Here is an 18,446-nt window from a genome sequence, read left to right as displayed (position 1 = left end):
ACTGTATCCAGGCGAGACATACACCATCCATATTCACTCGGATTACCTCGGCAGCTCGTGCTCGAGCTGCTCACAGTATCGGGCACATGCCCATTCCATCCACCTCGGTGCTGCGCTGGACGACCTGATGTATGAGTGACAGCGATGTCATCCCATCATCCCATCATCCCATCATCCCATCGTCTCATCATACCATCATCATCCATCCAGCGAAATACCAACTGTATTTACTGCAGGCTGGCCGTGTCCTCTCAGTGCTCGAGCATACCGTCGTCCACATCATGAAACTGGAAAGCACGACCCAGAGCCCTTCCCGCCACCACCGCCAGCAAATCAATGCTCCCCGACATCATCCTTGCACCTCTTTCCGCTGCTGCTCCCGGAGCTGCCGAGAGCTTATCTGCCGCCGGACCCAGGTTGTTGAGCCGGATTTGCCAGCCATCCGAGTCTGTGGCGGGACTGGCATCAGCTTGGACCCGGCCGTGCCCAGGACAGGATCTGGCGCCGGGATACTACTTCCCAGTTCCCAGTTGGAGGCCATTCCCTCCAGGCTGCGGTGGCACCGACCAGTTGGGAGCACGGCTTCAGACTCTGGAGCCGGCTCGACCAGCGACGGCAGAGAGACCTGGTGTCTCGAATGGCTTTCGGCTCCAGCGAGGATGTCCTCGGGTAGTCCGTCGTGGAGCAGCGGGCCGGACATCGACTCGAGCGCTTCGGGCCCTGCCAGGGTTTCGCATCCAGAGCTGACGCTGTGGTTCCATGACATGCTGCGATTGTGCCGGGTCGTAAACTCCAGCCCCGAGGCCTTGCCTCCGCTTCCAAGCGCCGGAGAAGGGCCCGAGCAGCTTCGCTGCGTCGATACGTCCTCTTCCCAGCCATTGAAGTCATCCGAGAGCAGTCGTTCGTCGACGGCGCGAGTACCGCTGGTGAGGCAGCTGGCCTTGAGCTTGGACCTGGGTGCCCGGGCCCGGAAGTGACTTGCGCCTGGAGCAGCCCGCTTTGGCTCGGCCGGCCCAACGTGAGAAGCAGCTGGTATCCGATTTCGGGACTTGCCAAGATCGCCTTGGCCCTCGACCATGCTCGCTGCCATCACCGAGCGCCGGTCGTCTCGCTCGATTGGGGGAAGTACCTTGCCTCGAACCACCCCACAGCCCGAGCCAACGTTTGCGCTGGGGCCCACAGATTTGGGCTCGGCGCCTTTGCTTCCTGGGTGTCGGTTGCTCTCGACCATGGTTTTCAGCTGCGGGAGATCCACCTTGATTCCGGCAATCGTCAGGACGTGCCGCATGAGCTCCAGCTCGTGCATCAGCCGCTCCATCTCGGCCTGCTTACGCTTGCTTTCATTGCTCATGCGCTCGATCACGGATTGGTACTTTTTCTTCTGCTTATCCAGCAGAAGATAGAGCGGCTTCTGTCCTTCGTATTCGTCGGGCTCGTGGCCAGAAGGCGTCATGACCATGGTGACCTCAGAATCCACCTTCTCGATTTTACTTGGCTGTGGGCTCGCTGGGCGGCTGTCCTTGGAGACCACATCAACCACCCTCTCGTCTGTCAACGGAACAGCAGTTCAGTACGACCGCAGCCCTGAGTTTTGCCAATCCGCCCAGCTTTGGGCCACAAGCTACTGCTGTGTCAGCCCCAGCTTCCAAGTGCTCGGCACCTTCCCACAACTTGCCTTGCTTGAGGAGGATAAGAGAATAGGCGTCTGTATAACATGTGCATAGAGTCGACCGTTAGAGACCGGACGCAAAGTATTGAACCATTCTGCAGATTGTGAGAATCCAGACACGAATGCGGCTCTGCTATCAGGCACATGTCCGTGTCGTGCCTCCGTCTGCTCTCTCGTCGCCTTCCAACCTAAATCGGGGCACTGACCATGGCATGCGTTGGACAGACGCTCGATTTCTTGGTGAAGAGCGCTGAGCACCGTGCTGTGGTCTTTCTGGAGAAACTCGATTGTTTTTTCCAGCGACGAGATTCGCGAATTGGCTTTCCTCAAGAGATCCTCGGCGTGGGACTCGCTTCGTTGCACTCCACCTGCACTCACACCCGCACCAGCGGCCCGAGACGGGTCGCTGCTCTCGAGAGAATCCCGACTGCTTGCACGGTTCGAGGGTGGAGCATTCTGCGACGGATTTGAGCGGGCACTCGACCCCGAGTGACCATGGACATCTATCGATGCGACCTGAGCCGGCGGCCCAGGATGCGACGTTGAAAGCGAGGGCGGTTTTGAGCTCGGCAATATCGCTGCTGGGAGAAGATTGAAGCGCGCACTGAGGGTGCTGGTTTCAGCAAGGGGCATGAACTTGTGCGGCTCATAATGGTTGACGAGGGCTGTTGTCATCTTGGCGACAGTCGACAGTTACGGCTCGACACAAATGGACGATAGGTAGAATCGCGGGAAGCGCCACAGATAGATTGGATCGAGGACTGCGATTTCCTGCAGCGTTGCCGTGTGATGGAGGCTGGAGAAGAATCGGAGAAACGGCGAGTGGCCCAATAGTGTGATTCGGCAAAGCACTGGCAAGATGGGATGGCAATGGCAGCACCACGATGACGGACGATAGAAACATGGGTTATAGAGCCATGGGTTAGAGTAGCAACACATCTCAGGCAGCCAGCTGGTGGATGTGGTATTGGGAGAGAAATCACGAGAGGCGGTGTGGTGCGATATTGCTTCTTGTCTGGTACAGCCACAGCCAAACAAGCAATGCCCTCTCGGCTTGAAAGTGGGGGCGAGCCTCAATAGAGATACCACAGCCGGAGCGACCGCAGACTCGAACGAGGAGTGATTTGCAAAGGATGGTGTGGTGCACAAGCCAGGGCCCAGACAACTCCCACTCGCTCAAAGCGAGTAAATGCCGTACCTGCGCCCCTGTCAGTTTGACTGGAACCAATGAGATCGTCGTCGAATACGGTAGCGGAGCTGGCGGTGTGCAGACAAGGTGCAAAAGAAAACGTCAGGAGGAGGTATCGAGCATTCGTTCTCACGCTGGCAGCAAGCAGCAGGAAGTGACGCGGAGCCTCGCCCGAGATGCGATAATGTCGGGGTCAGCTCGGCAGAGAAGCGCCCATCGAGGACTCAACACCCGAGAGCATTCAGAGGAGCATATAGATCATATGTCGCCAACCAGGGTCGCTGCAGCGGATGATGAAAGGTGCTTACTCGACAAGATGAGAACTTTCGTGCACCCCAGCGAAGCAGCAAGGAAACAGAGGTAAGTTTGGGCAACGGCAGATGCTCGGAACAACAGCGACGTGCCCGAAGACGATGCTAGAAAGTAGCACTGCGAACGATGCGCAAGGGACGAACTGAATGAAGGTGGTCCCCAGCGAGACGGACAGATGTGCCAACGCAGGTAGAGAAACGACACCGGCAGCCGCGCCCGGAACGGAGCTATTCGTATTCAGCGGCAGCGGATGCGCAACCACAGAGTTGCCGCTGGATACTCACAATGCTGCCCGCTGCTTCTCGCCTTCAGCCTTTGCTTTGAGTGCAGGAGGAGGAAGCGGGAAGAAAAGGATGTCCGAGCACACAACAAAAAGGTTCCCTCGAGAAACGCAGCCGATTCTTTTGTGTGTGTGGGCCGCCGAGGGCTTGCGCTTTGGATCTGCACTCTGTCGTGTGCGTTCCCAGCCAAGATGCAATATCAAGCAACTATATGTGTGCTTGCGGCAGCAATCTCAACGTCAGCCTCAATCGCAACCGGAGAATTCTGACCCTTGGGAGGCAGTGATGGACACAACAGCAAAGAAGGGCACAACAGTGCTCAATCAGGACACTGGACTGAGATGCTTGCACTCCCTGGGCAAGCGCAACGACTCTATCGAGACCAAGCGTGCTTGTCGCATTGAGAGCTGGATCATCCGCCTCACGATGGGTATGCATGTCGCACGCTTTCAACGCCAACTGGAGCACCCATGCCACACATGACGCTATGGCAAGAGCCGCAGACGTGCTCGCAGCAACCGACTTTTCTGGGTTTGGCTGAATCGTGTTCAGGGCCGGACTCTCCAGAGGAGCCTGGCTATCGGGAGCGAGCAGTCGGAAACAGCAGGCGGTTTATCTGCGAGCAACGTTGGGGAGTCTTGTGATATCGGGTGCTCGTTGTTTCCCTTAGGGAGCTGCACCCAGTCCCAGATGCAAGGGAGACATGGGGCGCATGTGTCGTTGTGCGAAGATGGCCATCGTGGGCAAGTCGGTGCAGATCTTCAGGGCCCGGCTAGGAAGCCTCGTCGCCAGGTTTTGATTTCTTGACAGGCTGCTGTCGAGAAGAGCGGTTGTGTGTCCAGAGGCGATGTGCATGTCAGAAACCACAGATACGTCTGCTACAGTCGGAGAACGGATGCACATCCGAACCAAGCCGAGTGGGAATACTCGATCGCAATCGTAACAAGCCATATGCACAACCAAGTCGAACAACGAAGAGCTGGCGCACAACAGACAGGCTTGGCGACCAATGGCGACCAATGGCGACCAGGCGCACCACCCGCCAAAGAGTGCATTGGTCCGTGTCCGTCAATCTCCACGCTCTACCGATCTTACTTTGAGCTTGGACGGCTTCTTCTCTGCAGGCGCCCTGGCTGGCTTTTCCGACTTCTCGGCCACCTTCTTCTTGTCGGCATCCTTCTGCGCCTTGGAAAGCGTGCCGTCCGCCTTCTTCTTTTTCTTTGGACCGGAGCCGATGCCATCGTCTGCATTACCTTGCCGTTTGCGGCCCTGTTGGGCTGCTTTGAGGAGCAGCCTGCTCTTCAGCTTGGTCTTTGTCAGGCGATACTCATCCTGAGGAGCGACCGAACGGCGTTGGAATCAGCACTTTAGTGCACCGTCAGCAACACCCAGATCGCGATCGTCTGTCCACGGTCGCTTCAGCCTCACCTCGACCATTCCCTCCTCGGACACGCGCTTGGAGTAATAGGCTTGCAAGAGCGAGATATGTTTGGACGGGTCGATGGGATCCCATTGCGGGATAGGCACAAGCCGACTCGAAAGATTTTCCTCTGAGCGAGAGCATCGTTTGGCAGACCGAGTCAGCGATGGCACCGCCAAGAGGGCAGAGGCATATCCGAGCGCACACAGCCACATATACAGAGCCCGAGGACACTGCGGAAACGGCGCGCACGCCTACCTGATTCTTGCGCCCTGTACAGTCATCGGATAGAGGATGGGAGACATTGGCATCACAGTTAGCAGCGCCCAAGTGCGACATCTCTCGTTTCCTCTCGTTGCTCCGCCGGACGATACTGTACTGTGCGGCAAAGAACTTGCGCAGCTTTCGCTTGATGGGCTTCTCTGCCTTGCGGTTCCAGAGCTCAACAGGAACCTGTGTGCATTGGTTGAGAACGGCAATGTGAGCATGGCTCGGACTGTGTTGAGCCGAGGATTGGTCCAAAGCTGCTGGCAATTGCGGTGTCTCTTACGCTGAGAGCGTCGACGCCGACATCCTTGAGATTCAGGAGGTCCACTCCCATTTCTTCAAAGAGACTTCCGCTGCAGTGACCGGTAAGCACCGCCCGCGGCAGGGAAACGTCAGTGATGTCACTTCAGCAGCCTCAATACCAAGTCAGCCATGGACTGCGACATCGAGCGCCTTGGACGCATTAGCCATACCTAATCAGCTGCTCGGACGACTCCTCGATGATCACGTCTTCGTCGGCAACAGCCTGATCAGTTTGGTACTAGTGGAAGTATGCCCGTTTCGAGGCACGTCAGCATTCGGCCCATCGCTCAGTCCATGACTCCGCTCATCACTCAATCCTCCAGCCCAGCATCCAGCCCAGCATCCAATAGCCGGATACGGGGTTGTGCGTGATCCCACAGATATGCGGCAACGCAATGTCCATCGCTCGAACCCACCATCGACAGCTCGCGGTATTCCAGATCCAGTCTCTTCCGCAGCTCCGATAGCTTGAAGCCATATCGCTTGACGTCGTTCTTGATGTAGGTATCCAGTGTGTTGGCCGAGGGAATGCCATTCTGGACAAGCGTGTGCATCAGAATCTCATCGAGCTCCATACGGCCGGACTGGCGCTCCAGGTAGAGGTGGAGGGTCTTGGTGATGTTGGAGAGATAATGCGAGACGACGTCGGTGATGAGAGCGAGCGCCACTGCGCTGGCAGCTGGAGCAGCCGCGATGTTTGGTTACGACAGTGTAGCAACCAGCGACAGCACCACAGTTCCCAAGAAAAGGGTTGGAAGGTCAGTGTCGAGCTCAACAAGTTGGTGCGAGAGGCGGCGACAGAGTCCGTTAAAGTTAGTCGCAGGCATCAGCAGCCCTCCGCCCGATGCCACTAACCATCGAACCCGGCATGCAAGAGAATCCGACCAATCATTTGCTTGAGAAGTGCATCGCTCGATCGTTTGTTGAGAACAAAAGCCGGCAGCTCATGCTCCTTCCACGACGGCTGGAACAGCTCCAACCGAGTCTCGCCCGGTGCAGGACCGGGCACAGCCGCGCCAGAGGTATCCTCACGGATTCCGATCTGCAGAGGGAGAAACAAAGAGCAGAGTTCAGTGCAAGTCCCAGAAGTCGATGAACGATGAGAGATTGGCTTAAACAGTTGCTGGAATCATGGCATCCATGACTCCGCACTGGCAAGGGGGACAGCGGGCCATTGCCGAGCGTCGGGCACATCGAAACACTTGCTGGCAAGCGCACCTTGATCTTTTCGTGAACAGATTTTATGTGCTTGAGATCGCCGATGTTGTCTATGACCTGACGACAGAGCTTGTTCTGTGTATCAAATTTGGACTGCCGGTACTCTGACAGCGAGGGTAGAAACGGCTGGATGTCGCTGCAGTCGCGCGTGTTGGTTGGATGCAAGGGCGATGCAGTTTGGTATCGGTTAGCGCCATGGTTGTACGCATTGGTTAGTGTCGTGGTCGTACGCATCGGTTAGTACCGTGGCTGTGCGCATCGGTTGGGCCAGGAACAGCGTTGTCTGGTGTCAAAGAACGCCTCAATATCCCCGAGGGAGGTTCACAGATGCACTGCCGAGCCAGAGCAGAGCAGCGCGTACCTCTCGTATGAGAGCTCAAAGAGCTCCTCGTCGCTGATCTTGAGTCCGTCTGCCTTCTTGGAAGTGAAAACGTACTGGATCGCACGCTGCGGCAGAATCTCGCAGATCGAATCGTACTCGGGGAAGAACGACTCTTTCATCAGCTCGAAGGGATTCGGCTTCTCGGCATCGATGGCGATCTCGCTCGAAGCTCCCCCAGGCGCGTCAACTGCGACTCCATCCTGTCCGCAAAAGGTGGAGCCATCAATGCGCATGATCCTGCGGATATTGTTACGACCGAGATACCGCCGGAACCGGAGTGCATAGAGCTCCATCGCCTCAGGTGTCCGGCGGAGCAACGGCCGTTCAGGGAACGGCAGCGCGAGATGCTCTGCTCGCAGTTTCTGCAGACGGCAGAAAGGGCCCATGACCGACCGGCCGACAGACAAACAGTCGCAGGAAAGCCAAGTTAGTCTGGGATAGCAACAACCGCAACCGATCGAGAGCGGTCCGCACAGCCAAAGGAGCCCAAGCAGGCAGCTGAACACAGCGCTTACCAATGCTTTGACCCGGCTTTCCATCGTCCGCTCTCGAAACCTCTGCAGCTGCAAGCTTCCATCGTCAACGATTTCCTCTTGAGCCTCGGCATCCTGCTCGGGCTGCGCTTGCTGCGGGGCATCGCCTGCGGTTTCGCCAGGCACGGGCTCTGTCGGGACTGAAGCATCGCTCTCCTTTTCGATGTCGTTGTCGGGCTTGGCGGAAGCAATGTCACTGCTACCGCCGACATCAGCTTCTTCTGAAGAGCGTAAGACGGGGGGTGTTGTGAGTTCAGGTTGGGATAGTTGGCCGGACGGAGTAGCGTCTGCGTACAGGGCCAACCCTCTCAACAGAAAAATAGACAAATGTACTCACTCGGAGGTTCAGTGCCTTGGTCCGACTCTTGCACGGGACCTGTGGTAGCAGGCTCCTCGTCCTCGTTTTTGACGCTGGGAGCAGGTGTCTCTGACACGCTGACACTCTTTTGCGGCGGGTGATTCTTTCGTTTCTGCATGTAGAAGAGACTGAATGATGAGTGGGCTTGCGCAATGGACGGCAGCGGCGAAACCAAATGCATGGAGCACAGCATGCGGTACGTCAGCGCCAACGAAAGCACCTTCTTGGACGATCGCGACTTGCTGGTTGCCTTTGAGCCTGATGCTTTGCGCGACCCCTTGACGCCTCGTCCTTCGGTGTTATCTATGGCAGCAGGTTTGCAGACGCAAGGGGAATCAATATCACTGCGGCCCTTTGCATCCATCATACTCCCCCAACCAGGTGATAGAGCACAAGACGCCTTGCAATCGAGGGAGAACTCGACAGGACCAAGAGCGTCACCAGTGGTAATAAGAACACCAACAGAAGCAGAAGCATCTCTCACGAAAGCAACTTGCGCCGACGGGGTATACCATCATCTGACTCGGACTCTTCGACTTCTGGAGCACGGACTTGGACAGTGATGTCTGGCACCTTGCGCAGCAACTCCGTTGTGCGGCGCTTCATGGCCGCAGCGTGCTTGCGGTAGATGCTGTCCTGCTCGTATCATCCACACCAGCCATAGACCAGGGCGGCACCGAGTCCGAAACGAAAATGAGCGGTTCAAAGGCGTGCAAGCAAGTCGCCCGTTGTTGAGTCAAAGAGGTCTCACAACGATACCGACGAGAGGAGCATGTGAAGTTGCGACCGAGAGATAGACTCACTGGCTGGGTGTTGAAGGTCATACAATTGGACCAGATCAAATACAGGTCGTCGGCAAACTCCTTCTTGCTCAAATACTGCAGTGCCTTGAGTTTCTTGGTCATCTGAGCAACAGATCAGCCGGTCATCGTTTCTCAGTATGCAGTTTGACTCGGGAGACGCAAACACGCCTCGCTGGCATCGCCGAAACGACTGCATTCATCGAAACACTGCAAGCACATCGCCGCACACTTCGAAGGGGCTGCGGGGGAGTCCAGGCAAAGAAGCAGCAAGCCGCATCGATATCATCCTTCCAATCGCACTTTGCGATACTAACAGTGCCCAGATCCATGGGGTTCTTGATGACTACGAGGCGTGCAAAATGCGATGGAATCAGACATGGCTACATCGGTGATTCACCGTGGTAATTGGCATTCTTTCCCCTGAGCTTCAGAGTCGGCGACCCCATTCCTACAATCTCAGCACGACGGAACCAGGATGCTGACTTACTTTCGAAATAGTTGGGTGCCTCACGCTTGCTGACTTTCTGCAAGAAGCAAGCCGAGTGCTCCTGATGGCCAAGCAAGCAACCCGCCGGTGTTACAGCCCAAGCAGCAACATTCCGCATTGTGCGGCGAAATATGTCATATCACTTGCAAGGTCAGCGCAAATGATCGTACCGTCATATTCTTCAAATCGTTCAGCACGCGCTCGAGGTGTTCGTAGAGCTCTTCTTGCCCAACACGATCCTCGCTCGCCTGTCCAATGGAGAGCAGTAACCAATGTCACAATCCATCAGCATCGCCCGCCTATCTGTCGACCGAGTTCAAAGTGGCAGTAGCACCAAAAGCCGTACCCAGGCTCAGGCAACTCCCACATATATACACCCATCCAGGCGCCGCAGCCACCCAGCCATGCACCGTGACGGAATCCCGGCCCATCGAACGCACCCATTTCGACCGGCTCGGTCGCGCATCAGCGAGAAGCTGCTTGATTTCAACGAGCTTGGCAGGAGCAACCACTTTGTTGATCGCCTCGAATAAGTACTGCGGAGAGACAGCAGAGTCAGTCCCTTGCAGAAGAAAACCCTGCGCTTCCGGCCACAGTACTTCTCGCGGCCGGTCAGCAGCACAGCGGATCGGCACTTACCTTGACGCTGGCATGGACATCCTCGTCCTTTTGCTGCAGGAAATGGCAGCGGCACCACGATAGTTGGCCAAAAGGCGTCAGTTGCCCCCCAATTGCCGAACATGATGCGACTCAGCATGGCACAAGCGACGATGACGGGGAGCCGCTTCGATAGGGCATCGCACAGATTCTCGAGCAGCGCATTGGGGCTGATGCTCTCGATAGACGTATTCTGTTGCACCATTTGTCACCATACATACCTTTGTGATCCCATCAGGCGATTGCTCAGCCCGCAGCGCCTCGGACTCTTCCCTCCGTAATCGCTCCTGTCCAGTGAGCAGCATTCGGGGGTCAGTACAGCCCACTCCAAACACTCTGGACACTCCAGACAAAGCCGTCACCGCGCAGCCAACCGACCTGGATCCTCTCGTCGTTGACGAGTGCTTCGTGGTCGTATTCCAGAGTATAGTACATGTCGTCGATGGGAACCCAGTCCTGCAGCAAATCAAGCTCGTTCTCGAGACATTCGTTGGCTTCGGGCAACTCGTTTGTCTTTGAGGGATCGGCAACGTCACCGCCGGCAGTCTCGGGATTCTCGGGATTTTCGGGAAGCATCCGGGGGCCCGATTCAGACGAGTCCTGTTGTTGTTGTTGCTGCTGCTGCTGCTGTGGATCTGCGGGCTTGGAATCTTCCATATCATAATCGTCGTCGTCGTCCCCGCCGTTGCCACCGCCTCCATCACGGACGCTCCGAGTTAATTGGATTTGCGGAACGCGAGAATCCAGTTTGGCCGAGTCTGTCGAGTCCTGGCTCTGCTCCTGTCCCGGAATCGACCCCGCTGGTTTCAGAGTCGAGTCGGCCTGGGGATTGGGAGCCCCGGCCCGCTTGATCGACAGGAGCTCGTCGGCCCTCGACAGGTTGATGACCGAGTTGGCGACGGGGCCTCCCACCAGGTCTGACAGGGTCGATGGAATCAGCTGCTCGTAGATCATCTCGCGGATGCGGAATCGGGTCAGCTGCGAAAAGGAAACTGTCTTGGAGTCCTCGGATCCTACTTGAGAATGCACTCGGACGTCGCCTGTTGGAAAGAGGTTCAGCCGGAACATCCCCCCAGTGATCCAATTGTTCATCATCGTTGTCGTTCGTGATCCCACGGTATAGGAGCATCATCGGCGGCATGGCAAGCATGGCCATGCAATGATCATGGAAGCGCCAATGTCGTTGCGTGGAATTCAGTCGACAGAGGAGAACAGAGTCGATATGCGGTCAGACAAATCAATAGCAAAGTATCCCAGTCAGATCAACAACCACAGCTATAGGCCGCAGAAAACGCCATGAGCAATCGATATCGGGAACAAGCACCAATGACGCCATCCGCTAAGCTATCGGCCTAATTTGAACGATGTGGCTGGTATGTCCACGACATTGGATACGGAGACGGGTCGAGACGACGGATGCGCAATCTTGCGGCCGCATCCTTTCAAAGCCCTGGTCTTCCACATCCGCCCTGATCCATGCTCGCATCGGGTGCTCATCCAAGCGACGGCGTGTACGCAGATCGAACAGATGCATTTGCGGGCCCTATCGATCAGCGTTGGCTCAAGAACGAGGTAGCAGAGGGCAAACAAAGGCGCAAAATAAACGCACCTTTGAATTCCGGTCGGTTGCTGAATCTTGGATCACTCATGAAAGCCTTCCAGGTATCGTGATCTTGGGCAGCCTTCACAAAGATCTCACCCTCTTCGGTGGTCAAAAAGTACCTCCATCGACCAGTGGCCAGCAATCGCCGGGCAATATCCCACTCGGCATCCATCGGACTCTGGGACTGGGGGGGGGGTAGGATGTCGGATTTGAAGCAGCAAGGGACCTGGATGCCAGAATCGGAAGGCGTGGTGGGTGGTGGAGGTTGCAGGAGCAGGCTGCAGAGTGCCGAATGTGTAATGTTGGGTGCGGTGTCGATGGCCACTCGGCAGAGACGGCCGTCTCAAGTGGCAGGCGTCGCAGATGCAGCGGCAGATGCAGCGGCAGATGCAGATGCAGGACAGATGCAGGACAGATGCAACGGGTCGCTTTGAAGCGGACAAAAAGGCAGGGGCGCTGGATCTGGCGCTGGATCCAACCGGAGGAGCCAGTTGCTGTCGCGTTGCAGAATGGTGGAGCGACGAACCACAGGAATGCGAAGGGCGGACCGAGGTGCTCAGGCGGACGACATTGCCCCGAAGGCTGGCTTTGGATATGCGGGTGTCGGCTGGCAGTGCTGGTGCAGCAGCACGGGAGAGCAGAGCAGAGCCAGAAAGACGACCGAGGCACACCACACCGGAGCCGATCGCAGTCGCAGCCCCACTCGAGCAGATTGCATAGGCAAAGTCGACAAATATATGGATATGTATATATACCAAGTAGTGCCCCGAAACAAGCCGTGAGCCATCAATATAGAACAAGAAAAGATTCAGCATATTTCCGCAAGGAGACATGAACGGCCGCACGGGGCCTCCCCCTTCCCCCAAAACACAGCCAACTACTCTTCTTCGAGCGCCTGGCTGACCGGCACGAAGGCGCACAGGACATCGGTCATGGTGACAACACCGGCGATCTTGTCGCGGTAGCCGGTGACCCACACCCGGTGGATGCCCGTATCGATCATCGACTCGATGACCTCGCCGAGCTGGGCAGACTTGTTGACGTCGCGGAGCTGGTCGGCTTTGAGCTGGTTGGGCTCCCGGTGGATGCCGGTCTCGAGGAACTCGAACACAGGAAGGAGCAGCTGGTCGAGCTTGCCTGGGGTGATGCCGCGCAGGTCGGATGCCGACAGGTTGGCGATGATGCGATTGTGGGGATCAACGATCGGGACGGCACGGACCATGTTTTCGTACATTATGCTGCAGGACGAAGGGATCGGAAAGCGGCGTTGGATGAGCAAATGCAGATGGCACCGTCGCTTGGCAAAAGGAGCAGCGCTCCCATTTGTCAACTCGATCGATGACGACCGAGTCGATGGCAACAGCAATCGATTTCAAGCAGGGCAGACACATCGTCATCGCCAACAGAGCCCCCACGCCGACGCAGCCATTGCACTGACACGGCTTCACGACAAGCAGGTATCCAGAGGATCTGCACATGGTTGGACATTCATTCCCACGACATGGATGATGCGACGCAGATGAGCACGTACCGGAAGGCAGCAAGGGCCGAGACATTCTGAGGAACGGCGACGACACGGCGTCCGTTGGACTTTTTGTTGTCCTCCTGACGCTTCTGAAGCTCCTCGACCTGCGAGGCATGCAGCGAGAATATGGTTTCGACGGCCGAGACGTCGATGGAGCTTCTCATGTCGTAGAGATACCGAATAACGTCTGTCTGGGTGATCATGGTGATGGACGAGCCGGTTGGGGGAGCCGTGGGACCGGGCCCGTCGTCGTCAAGGAGGGCCGAGGCCACCAGGGCATCCTCGTCGATGACCAGGCAGCGGTGGTAGCGCCCCGTCGCAAACATTTGGACCAGCGACGAAATGGGGTCAGACGAATGCAGAGTCCACGAGTCGACGGACTCGGAGGTCATGCCGACCAGGACCTTGACAGGGGTGTCGAAGTAGTGGGCCTGCTCCTTCTGGATCCGCTGGAAGGAGGCCAGGTCGATGGAGGCTGACGGCTTGGATACGTGCAGGCCGTCAAACATTTTCTGGAAAACGGTCCAGGCGAGAATGTCATAGACCGAGATGATACCTGTTGGTGGGAAGGGCGGTGATGGGTAGCAAAGACAAGGGTCAAAATCAGTCTATATGCGATGGCGGCATCCACACACAGATAAGCGTCGGCCGACAGCAACCACCAGCTGGAATGTTGTTGAAGGGAGTGGGTGGCTCTGCTCTATGAGCCTGTCATGTATCTACATCGAGGCCGGAGCTCATTGAGATCGCAGCAAGACACATACCGGTGAACTGCTTGCCGGTGGGCTCCTCCTCTGGGATGGAGTAGACAGGGACAGCGAGAATGGCATGATCCGAGAGCGTCCTCAGCACATCGCCGAGGGTGGTAGATTCGTGGATCGAAATCAGAGGGTGGTAAGGGCGGTAGGTGCGGCGATGCTCCAGGAGCTTCTTGATGGGGTGGTGGTGGAGCTTCTTCAAGACGACAGCGGCAGCCTGGTCGGCAGCAGTGTCGATGACCGTGGGGAGCGAGGCAGTCATGACGGGATTGATGTATCAAGTTGGGAGGTGTGAGATCGGAGGGTCAACAGAGAGCCTGTGGGTTGCAACCGGCAAATATCGATGGAACAGCAGGTGGAGAGAATGGCACGGCCTCGGATGGGACGGTGCAGGGCAAAGCCAAGGAAGAACGGGTATGTGGATCGGAAAGTACTTTGTTGTAGTGGAAAGTAACGCACGTTGGATGACAGATGGGTGGGTGGAAGGCGTGCTCTTCCCACCTTTTATACTTTCTGACGACCCTGGCGGCGCCGTCTGCTCCTCCCGGCGGCCAGCACCGGCCTGCGAGTGGTGTATCGACAGCGGGCGGATGACCATCCGAGGACCACTGGCAGCGGACCGGCGGGAGGGACAAGAGCGGGTTGCCAGACGGTTCTGCTCCTGCTGATCGGGCGGAGCCGCTATTGGATGCCGACAGCAGGCGGATGATGAGTCCGGCGACGGCGCTTGGGCTGGGGGCAGTCACTGTGATGCCGCCGGCTGTGGTCTCGAGGGCCTGCGAAAGGCAGCGACGCAGAGTGCGTCCTCAAGGCTGGGGCGTGGGTCACGATGACTCGAGGGGGGACTGTTGGTGCTGTCCATCGGCGCCTGGGGCCGCGGCGTTGTTGTCGCTGCTGCGAATGTTTTCGTTGATACTGCGAATGTTGTCGCTTCCGCCGATGCTGCCGGTGGTGCTGACGATGGCGGCACTGTTGATGCTGCCTGAGGCTTGAGACCCATTCCCCAGCCCGGCCCTCTCGTCCCGACCCGAAACGGGCCGGTCCTGGCGTGCATCTGCTTGGTCCCTGTGGTTCGGGTGGCTCCAGCTTCGCTGCTTGGGCACTTCACGGCTCCTGTCGCCTCGGTCCTCGTTCCAGGGAATGCGCCCCAGGACCCGTCCGTCGCTCGAGTCCAGTCACCTCCCTCCCCCATCGACACGGGAAGTCGGCTGCTGTTTGTGGAGAGGGATCGTCGTTTCTTTTGAAAGAACTATATTTCAAATGATGAGCGGCTCTCGCTCAACCAGAGACAGAGAGGCGGCGAGAAAGTGTGATAGATGGTACTGAAGAGTGAAAGGGAGGCGAGGGGAGAGAGGAGCGACGCGATACCGCAGAGGCCCTCCTGTATAGATCTACGGAAAGTATACACGCTTATTCGTCATCCTCATCGTTCTCGTCCTCCTCCTGCTTCTTCTCTTGCTTCTTCTCCTGCTTCTTCTCCTTCTTCTCGGGCTTTGTCGACTCGGCCTTCTTGGGCTTGGAGGCCTTGGTCTTCTTGGGCTCCGAGTCACCAAGGAAGGTGCCGAGGAACAGGACGGGAATCAGCACAGCCATGATGAGACCGCCGGCAACATGGGGGAGCTCCTTGAGGGCATCGACGGGGCTCTCCTTGGCACGCTCAACGAACTTGGTGACCTCGCGGTGAACAGAGTCCTTGACGAACGACAGGTGCTCCTTGACCTCATCCAGCTTGCCCCAGACACCCTCGGCAGCGGGCTTGGCATCAGCAGCTTCCGGCAGCTATGTAGTTTGGCAGAGTCGGGGTTGTAAAGAGCGATGGGCGTCAGTTCCGCTGGAGCGACCGTTGGAGTGGATCCGATTTGCTTTTCTCCACCCTCCCACAAAGCCACGGCGACCCTGGCTTGACACAAATCGCCACTGCTGCTTACCTTGGGGGCGGCAGCCTGCTCGGCCTCATCTTCAATCTTGTACTTGACAGCCCAGGTCTCCTCAGCGAGCCGCATGGCGTCCTCGGGGGAGCTTCCGATGTAGATGTTGTCGAAGAGGATGTTGCCCTGCATGGTCCACAGCTCAAAGCCGAGACCGCCCTTTGAGTAGCAGCAAGATGGGAATCCACAGGAACGTCAAGCCGCAGACCAAGAATACGCACTCAATATGAGGCTCAGCGCGACGCTTCGGCAAGACATCCGACGAACACAGAGCCACTTACGAGCTTGTTTAGGTTGGCGGGATGGAGATCCTCGTAGAATCCAGGGTTGGAGATCTTGCGAGGAGCCCAGACGCCCTTGTAGGCGGGGTTATCGATGAGAGGAGCAGACCACTTGCCCTTGTAGTCGGGGTTTCTGCATGGATGTGTGAGGCGCCGGCAGGAATGGTGAGCGGGACCGTGTCTGGGCTACATATTCAGACACTCACCAGCGACTGCACTCGTCAGCACAGCTCAATGCGACTGCCACGAAAGCGCTGTCGGCTCACCTCTTGTTGGGACGCTTCCACTCGCCGCATCCAGAGGCAGCCTCGCACTTGGGGTTGGGGACAGAAGGAGCGACCCACTCGCCATCCTCCTCATCATCCCAGTCTTCAGGCTTGGCAGCCTCGGGGTCGGGGACGATCAAGGGCTCATTGTCGAGCCAGTCTTCGGGCTTGGAGGCATCCTCGTCAGGGATCTCGATGGGGGCATCCTCATCCCAGTCATCGGGCTTCTTGGCTTCGGGATCAGCAATCCTATCACCAAGAGGGAAGCCAGTCATGAGAACGCAGCCTTGCAATGGGGTCTTGCACAGCAAACAATAGCCATAAGCATGCTCCGGCACTTGGGCAGAGCGGAAACTCAAAAGACTCACTTGGCCTCGTCGACCCAGTCGGCAGGCTTGCTGTCCTCGGGATCGTCAATCTCCTTGGGAGGGTTGACGGGGGGCTTCATGCTCTCGAGGAGGTTACCGCGGGTGACCGACTCGTTGTTGGTCAGGATCTCGAAGGTGTTGTCTGGGTTGACGATGAGAGTGTAGAGAGTGGACTTTTTGTCGATCTTGGCGTTGGGGGTGGACTCGAGGTGCTTCTCCTCGTACTCGCCAGTGAGAGGGTTCTGGGCAAAGCAGACCAAAGCGGCTTTGGGTGAGCCGCAGAACAGGCAAGAAATCCACAGAGAGGAGCGACCACCAAGTAGACTCGGCACTGTGCACGCGCGCGAGACGGCTGCATCGGCCTGAATGATCGACCGAGTCGGGCATGGGAGACGCCTTACCTTATGTCTGAAGATGAAGTGGACCTTGTTGGTGGAGCCGCACTTGTCGGGACCAAACACTGGAGGTGATCGAGCTCGTTAACTCAGGGCTCATGGCATACGGCAATGGGTGCGCGCCCTGGCACCCGACCTCAAGAAACACGGCCATTCGGCAACAGAACCGGCGCCGGGTGCACAATTTCTCATACTTACTGATGGTGTAGGGAGACTTGTCATCGAAGCGATCGGGCTGGAAGCTCTCGTCGTAGGTGAGGACCTTGAGATAGGCACCACCGCACTCGAGACCGTCCTGGAGCTTGACTTCGTACTGCAGGACAAAGGGCTTTCCGGCGGGGTCGATGGGGGCCTCGAACTTGGTAGCAATCGCCTGGAAAAAAGCAGGGGCATCAAACGGATGGGCGCGTCAGGGGCTGCATATTGCCACTGCCAGAGCTCTGGCTTCAACTGTGGTCCGAATCGATCTCCCACGCACGATGTAAATCCGTGGCACACGGCGCTATCGAGGATCAATGGCGAAGGCTGGATGGCTTGCGCGCCCTCCAGTGAGCGGGCACGGCACTTACGTGGTGAGCGGCCGCGGTCTTGACGACGAGACCCTTGTCGCCGGCGATTCCAGGGAAAACCGAGGGAGCCTCGACGGCCCACTCGCCGCGGTACCGGAGGAGCTCGTCGTCCTCGACGCCATCAACGACCTTTTTCGCTCCCGACACGACCCAGCGGGTCTCCCAGTCGTCGGTGAACTGTTCCAGGAAGGGAGCTCGGATAGAGGTGGGCTGCAGAGAGATGGGTCACAGATCAGCAATGTCGTGGAGAACCGGGCGATCGCACCAGAGCAGAGTGGATCAGAGTAGATCAGAGTAGATCAGATCAGATCCGCCCGATCGTATTGGATCAGACCCGACGAGATCAAGCAGATCAAGCTGCATTGGCGATCGCACTCGCAGGCTGCAGAGACACGATGGTCGGCGACGAGGGGGGAGTGCGGCTCGGCCTGCCGATCCGCGCGAAACCGAAATGAGGCTGAGCAGCTTGGAATGATCAGGGCCGACAAAGGCGGGTTGACGGATAGGGAACGCACCTTGAACTGGACGTCCTCGGCGTTGACGATGGCCGAGGAGGCGAGGAGCAGCAGCGAGGCAAGGGCAGAAGAGGGACGCATGGCGGGCCGGGCTGGCGGATGGACGGGCGGATGGGCAGATGGCTCTGGGGGTGGGAAGATGGAGGCGAAAGGGGTGCGAGCGTCCCTGGCTATAAGAAGGGCTGGGCCTGCCAAACCTGGCCGCGTGTGTGTGTGGCCGGCGCACAGCACAGCCGCACTGTGTCTGTGGCGAATCCGCCGTGTCTGGCGGCGATTGGCTGCCGCGTGCGCAGCAGCGTGGCCGGCCGCGCTCTGGCTGCCGGCTCGGCGTGCACGTGCGCCTGTCTGGTGCATGGGCC

At 57.7% G+C, this 18,446-nt stretch overlaps 4 protein-coding genes across 4 annotated transcripts; all 4 read right to left on the bottom strand.

The window, feature by feature from the left end:
* Positions 1 to 230: 230 nt before the first annotated feature.
* BJ171DRAFT_606120 (uncharacterized protein) lies at positions 231 to 2,344 on the bottom strand (the record flags this gene model as incomplete). Its single annotated transcript, XM_053115213.1, has 3 exons — positions 231 to 1,548; positions 1,661 to 1,705; positions 1,876 to 2,344. 3 exons carry the CDS (start codon positions 2,342 to 2,344, stop codon positions 350 to 352), a joined length of 1,713 nt encoding a protein of 570 aa, XP_052961781.1. The 3' UTR covers positions 231 to 349.
* Positions 2,345 to 4,674: 2,330 nt separating this feature from the next.
* BJ171DRAFT_46654 (uncharacterized protein) lies at positions 4,675 to 11,108 on the bottom strand. Its single transcript, XM_053108556.1, has 21 exons — positions 10,258 to 11,108; positions 10,101 to 10,166; positions 9,862 to 9,894; positions 9,663 to 9,758; positions 9,393 to 9,470; positions 9,223 to 9,283; positions 9,050 to 9,078; positions 8,736 to 8,837; positions 8,445 to 8,568; positions 8,153 to 8,235; positions 7,912 to 8,044; positions 7,557 to 7,795; positions 7,021 to 7,403; positions 6,660 to 6,795; positions 6,297 to 6,483; positions 5,858 to 6,120; positions 5,612 to 5,679; positions 5,422 to 5,491; positions 5,251 to 5,324; positions 5,130 to 5,143; positions 4,675 to 5,001 (listed from the first exon to the last, which is right to left on the bottom strand). Exons 1-21 carry the CDS (start codon positions 10,972 to 10,974, stop codon positions 4,811 to 4,813), a joined length of 3,147 nt encoding a protein of 1,048 aa, XP_052961780.1. The 5' UTR covers positions 10,975 to 11,108; the 3' UTR covers positions 4,675 to 4,810.
* Positions 11,109 to 12,338: 1,230 nt separating this feature from the next.
* BJ171DRAFT_46635 (uncharacterized protein) lies at positions 12,339 to 14,224 on the bottom strand. The gene is made up of 3 exons (XM_053108553.1): positions 13,772 to 14,224; positions 13,014 to 13,563; positions 12,339 to 12,720 (listed from the first exon to the last, which is right to left on the bottom strand). Exons 1-3 carry the CDS (start codon positions 14,025 to 14,027, stop codon positions 12,360 to 12,362), a joined length of 1,167 nt encoding a protein of 388 aa, XP_052961779.1. The 5' UTR covers positions 14,028 to 14,224; the 3' UTR covers positions 12,339 to 12,359.
* Positions 14,225 to 14,999: 775 nt separating this feature from the next.
* BJ171DRAFT_539627 (Calreticulin family-domain-containing protein) lies at positions 15,000 to 18,232 on the bottom strand. Its single transcript, XM_053112919.1, has 9 exons — positions 18,088 to 18,232; positions 17,573 to 17,782; positions 17,202 to 17,376; positions 17,010 to 17,068; positions 16,609 to 16,850; positions 16,241 to 16,489; positions 15,975 to 16,107; positions 15,694 to 15,852; positions 15,000 to 15,544 (listed from the first exon to the last, which is right to left on the bottom strand). Exons 1-9 carry the CDS (start codon positions 18,166 to 18,168, stop codon positions 15,176 to 15,178), a joined length of 1,677 nt encoding a protein of 558 aa, XP_052961778.1. The 5' UTR covers positions 18,169 to 18,232; the 3' UTR covers positions 15,000 to 15,175.
* Positions 18,233 to 18,446: the final 214 nt, after the last annotated feature.

Source organism: Polychytrium aggregatum (genome assembly GCF_025602895.1).
Source record: "Polychytrium aggregatum strain JEL109 chromosome Unknown BJ171scaffold_123, whole genome shotgun sequence".
NCBI classification, from domain to species: Eukaryota; Fungi; Chytridiomycota; class Chytridiomycetes; order Polychytriales; genus Polychytrium; species Polychytrium aggregatum.
This window is presented reverse-complemented; position numbering and strand designations above follow the sequence as displayed.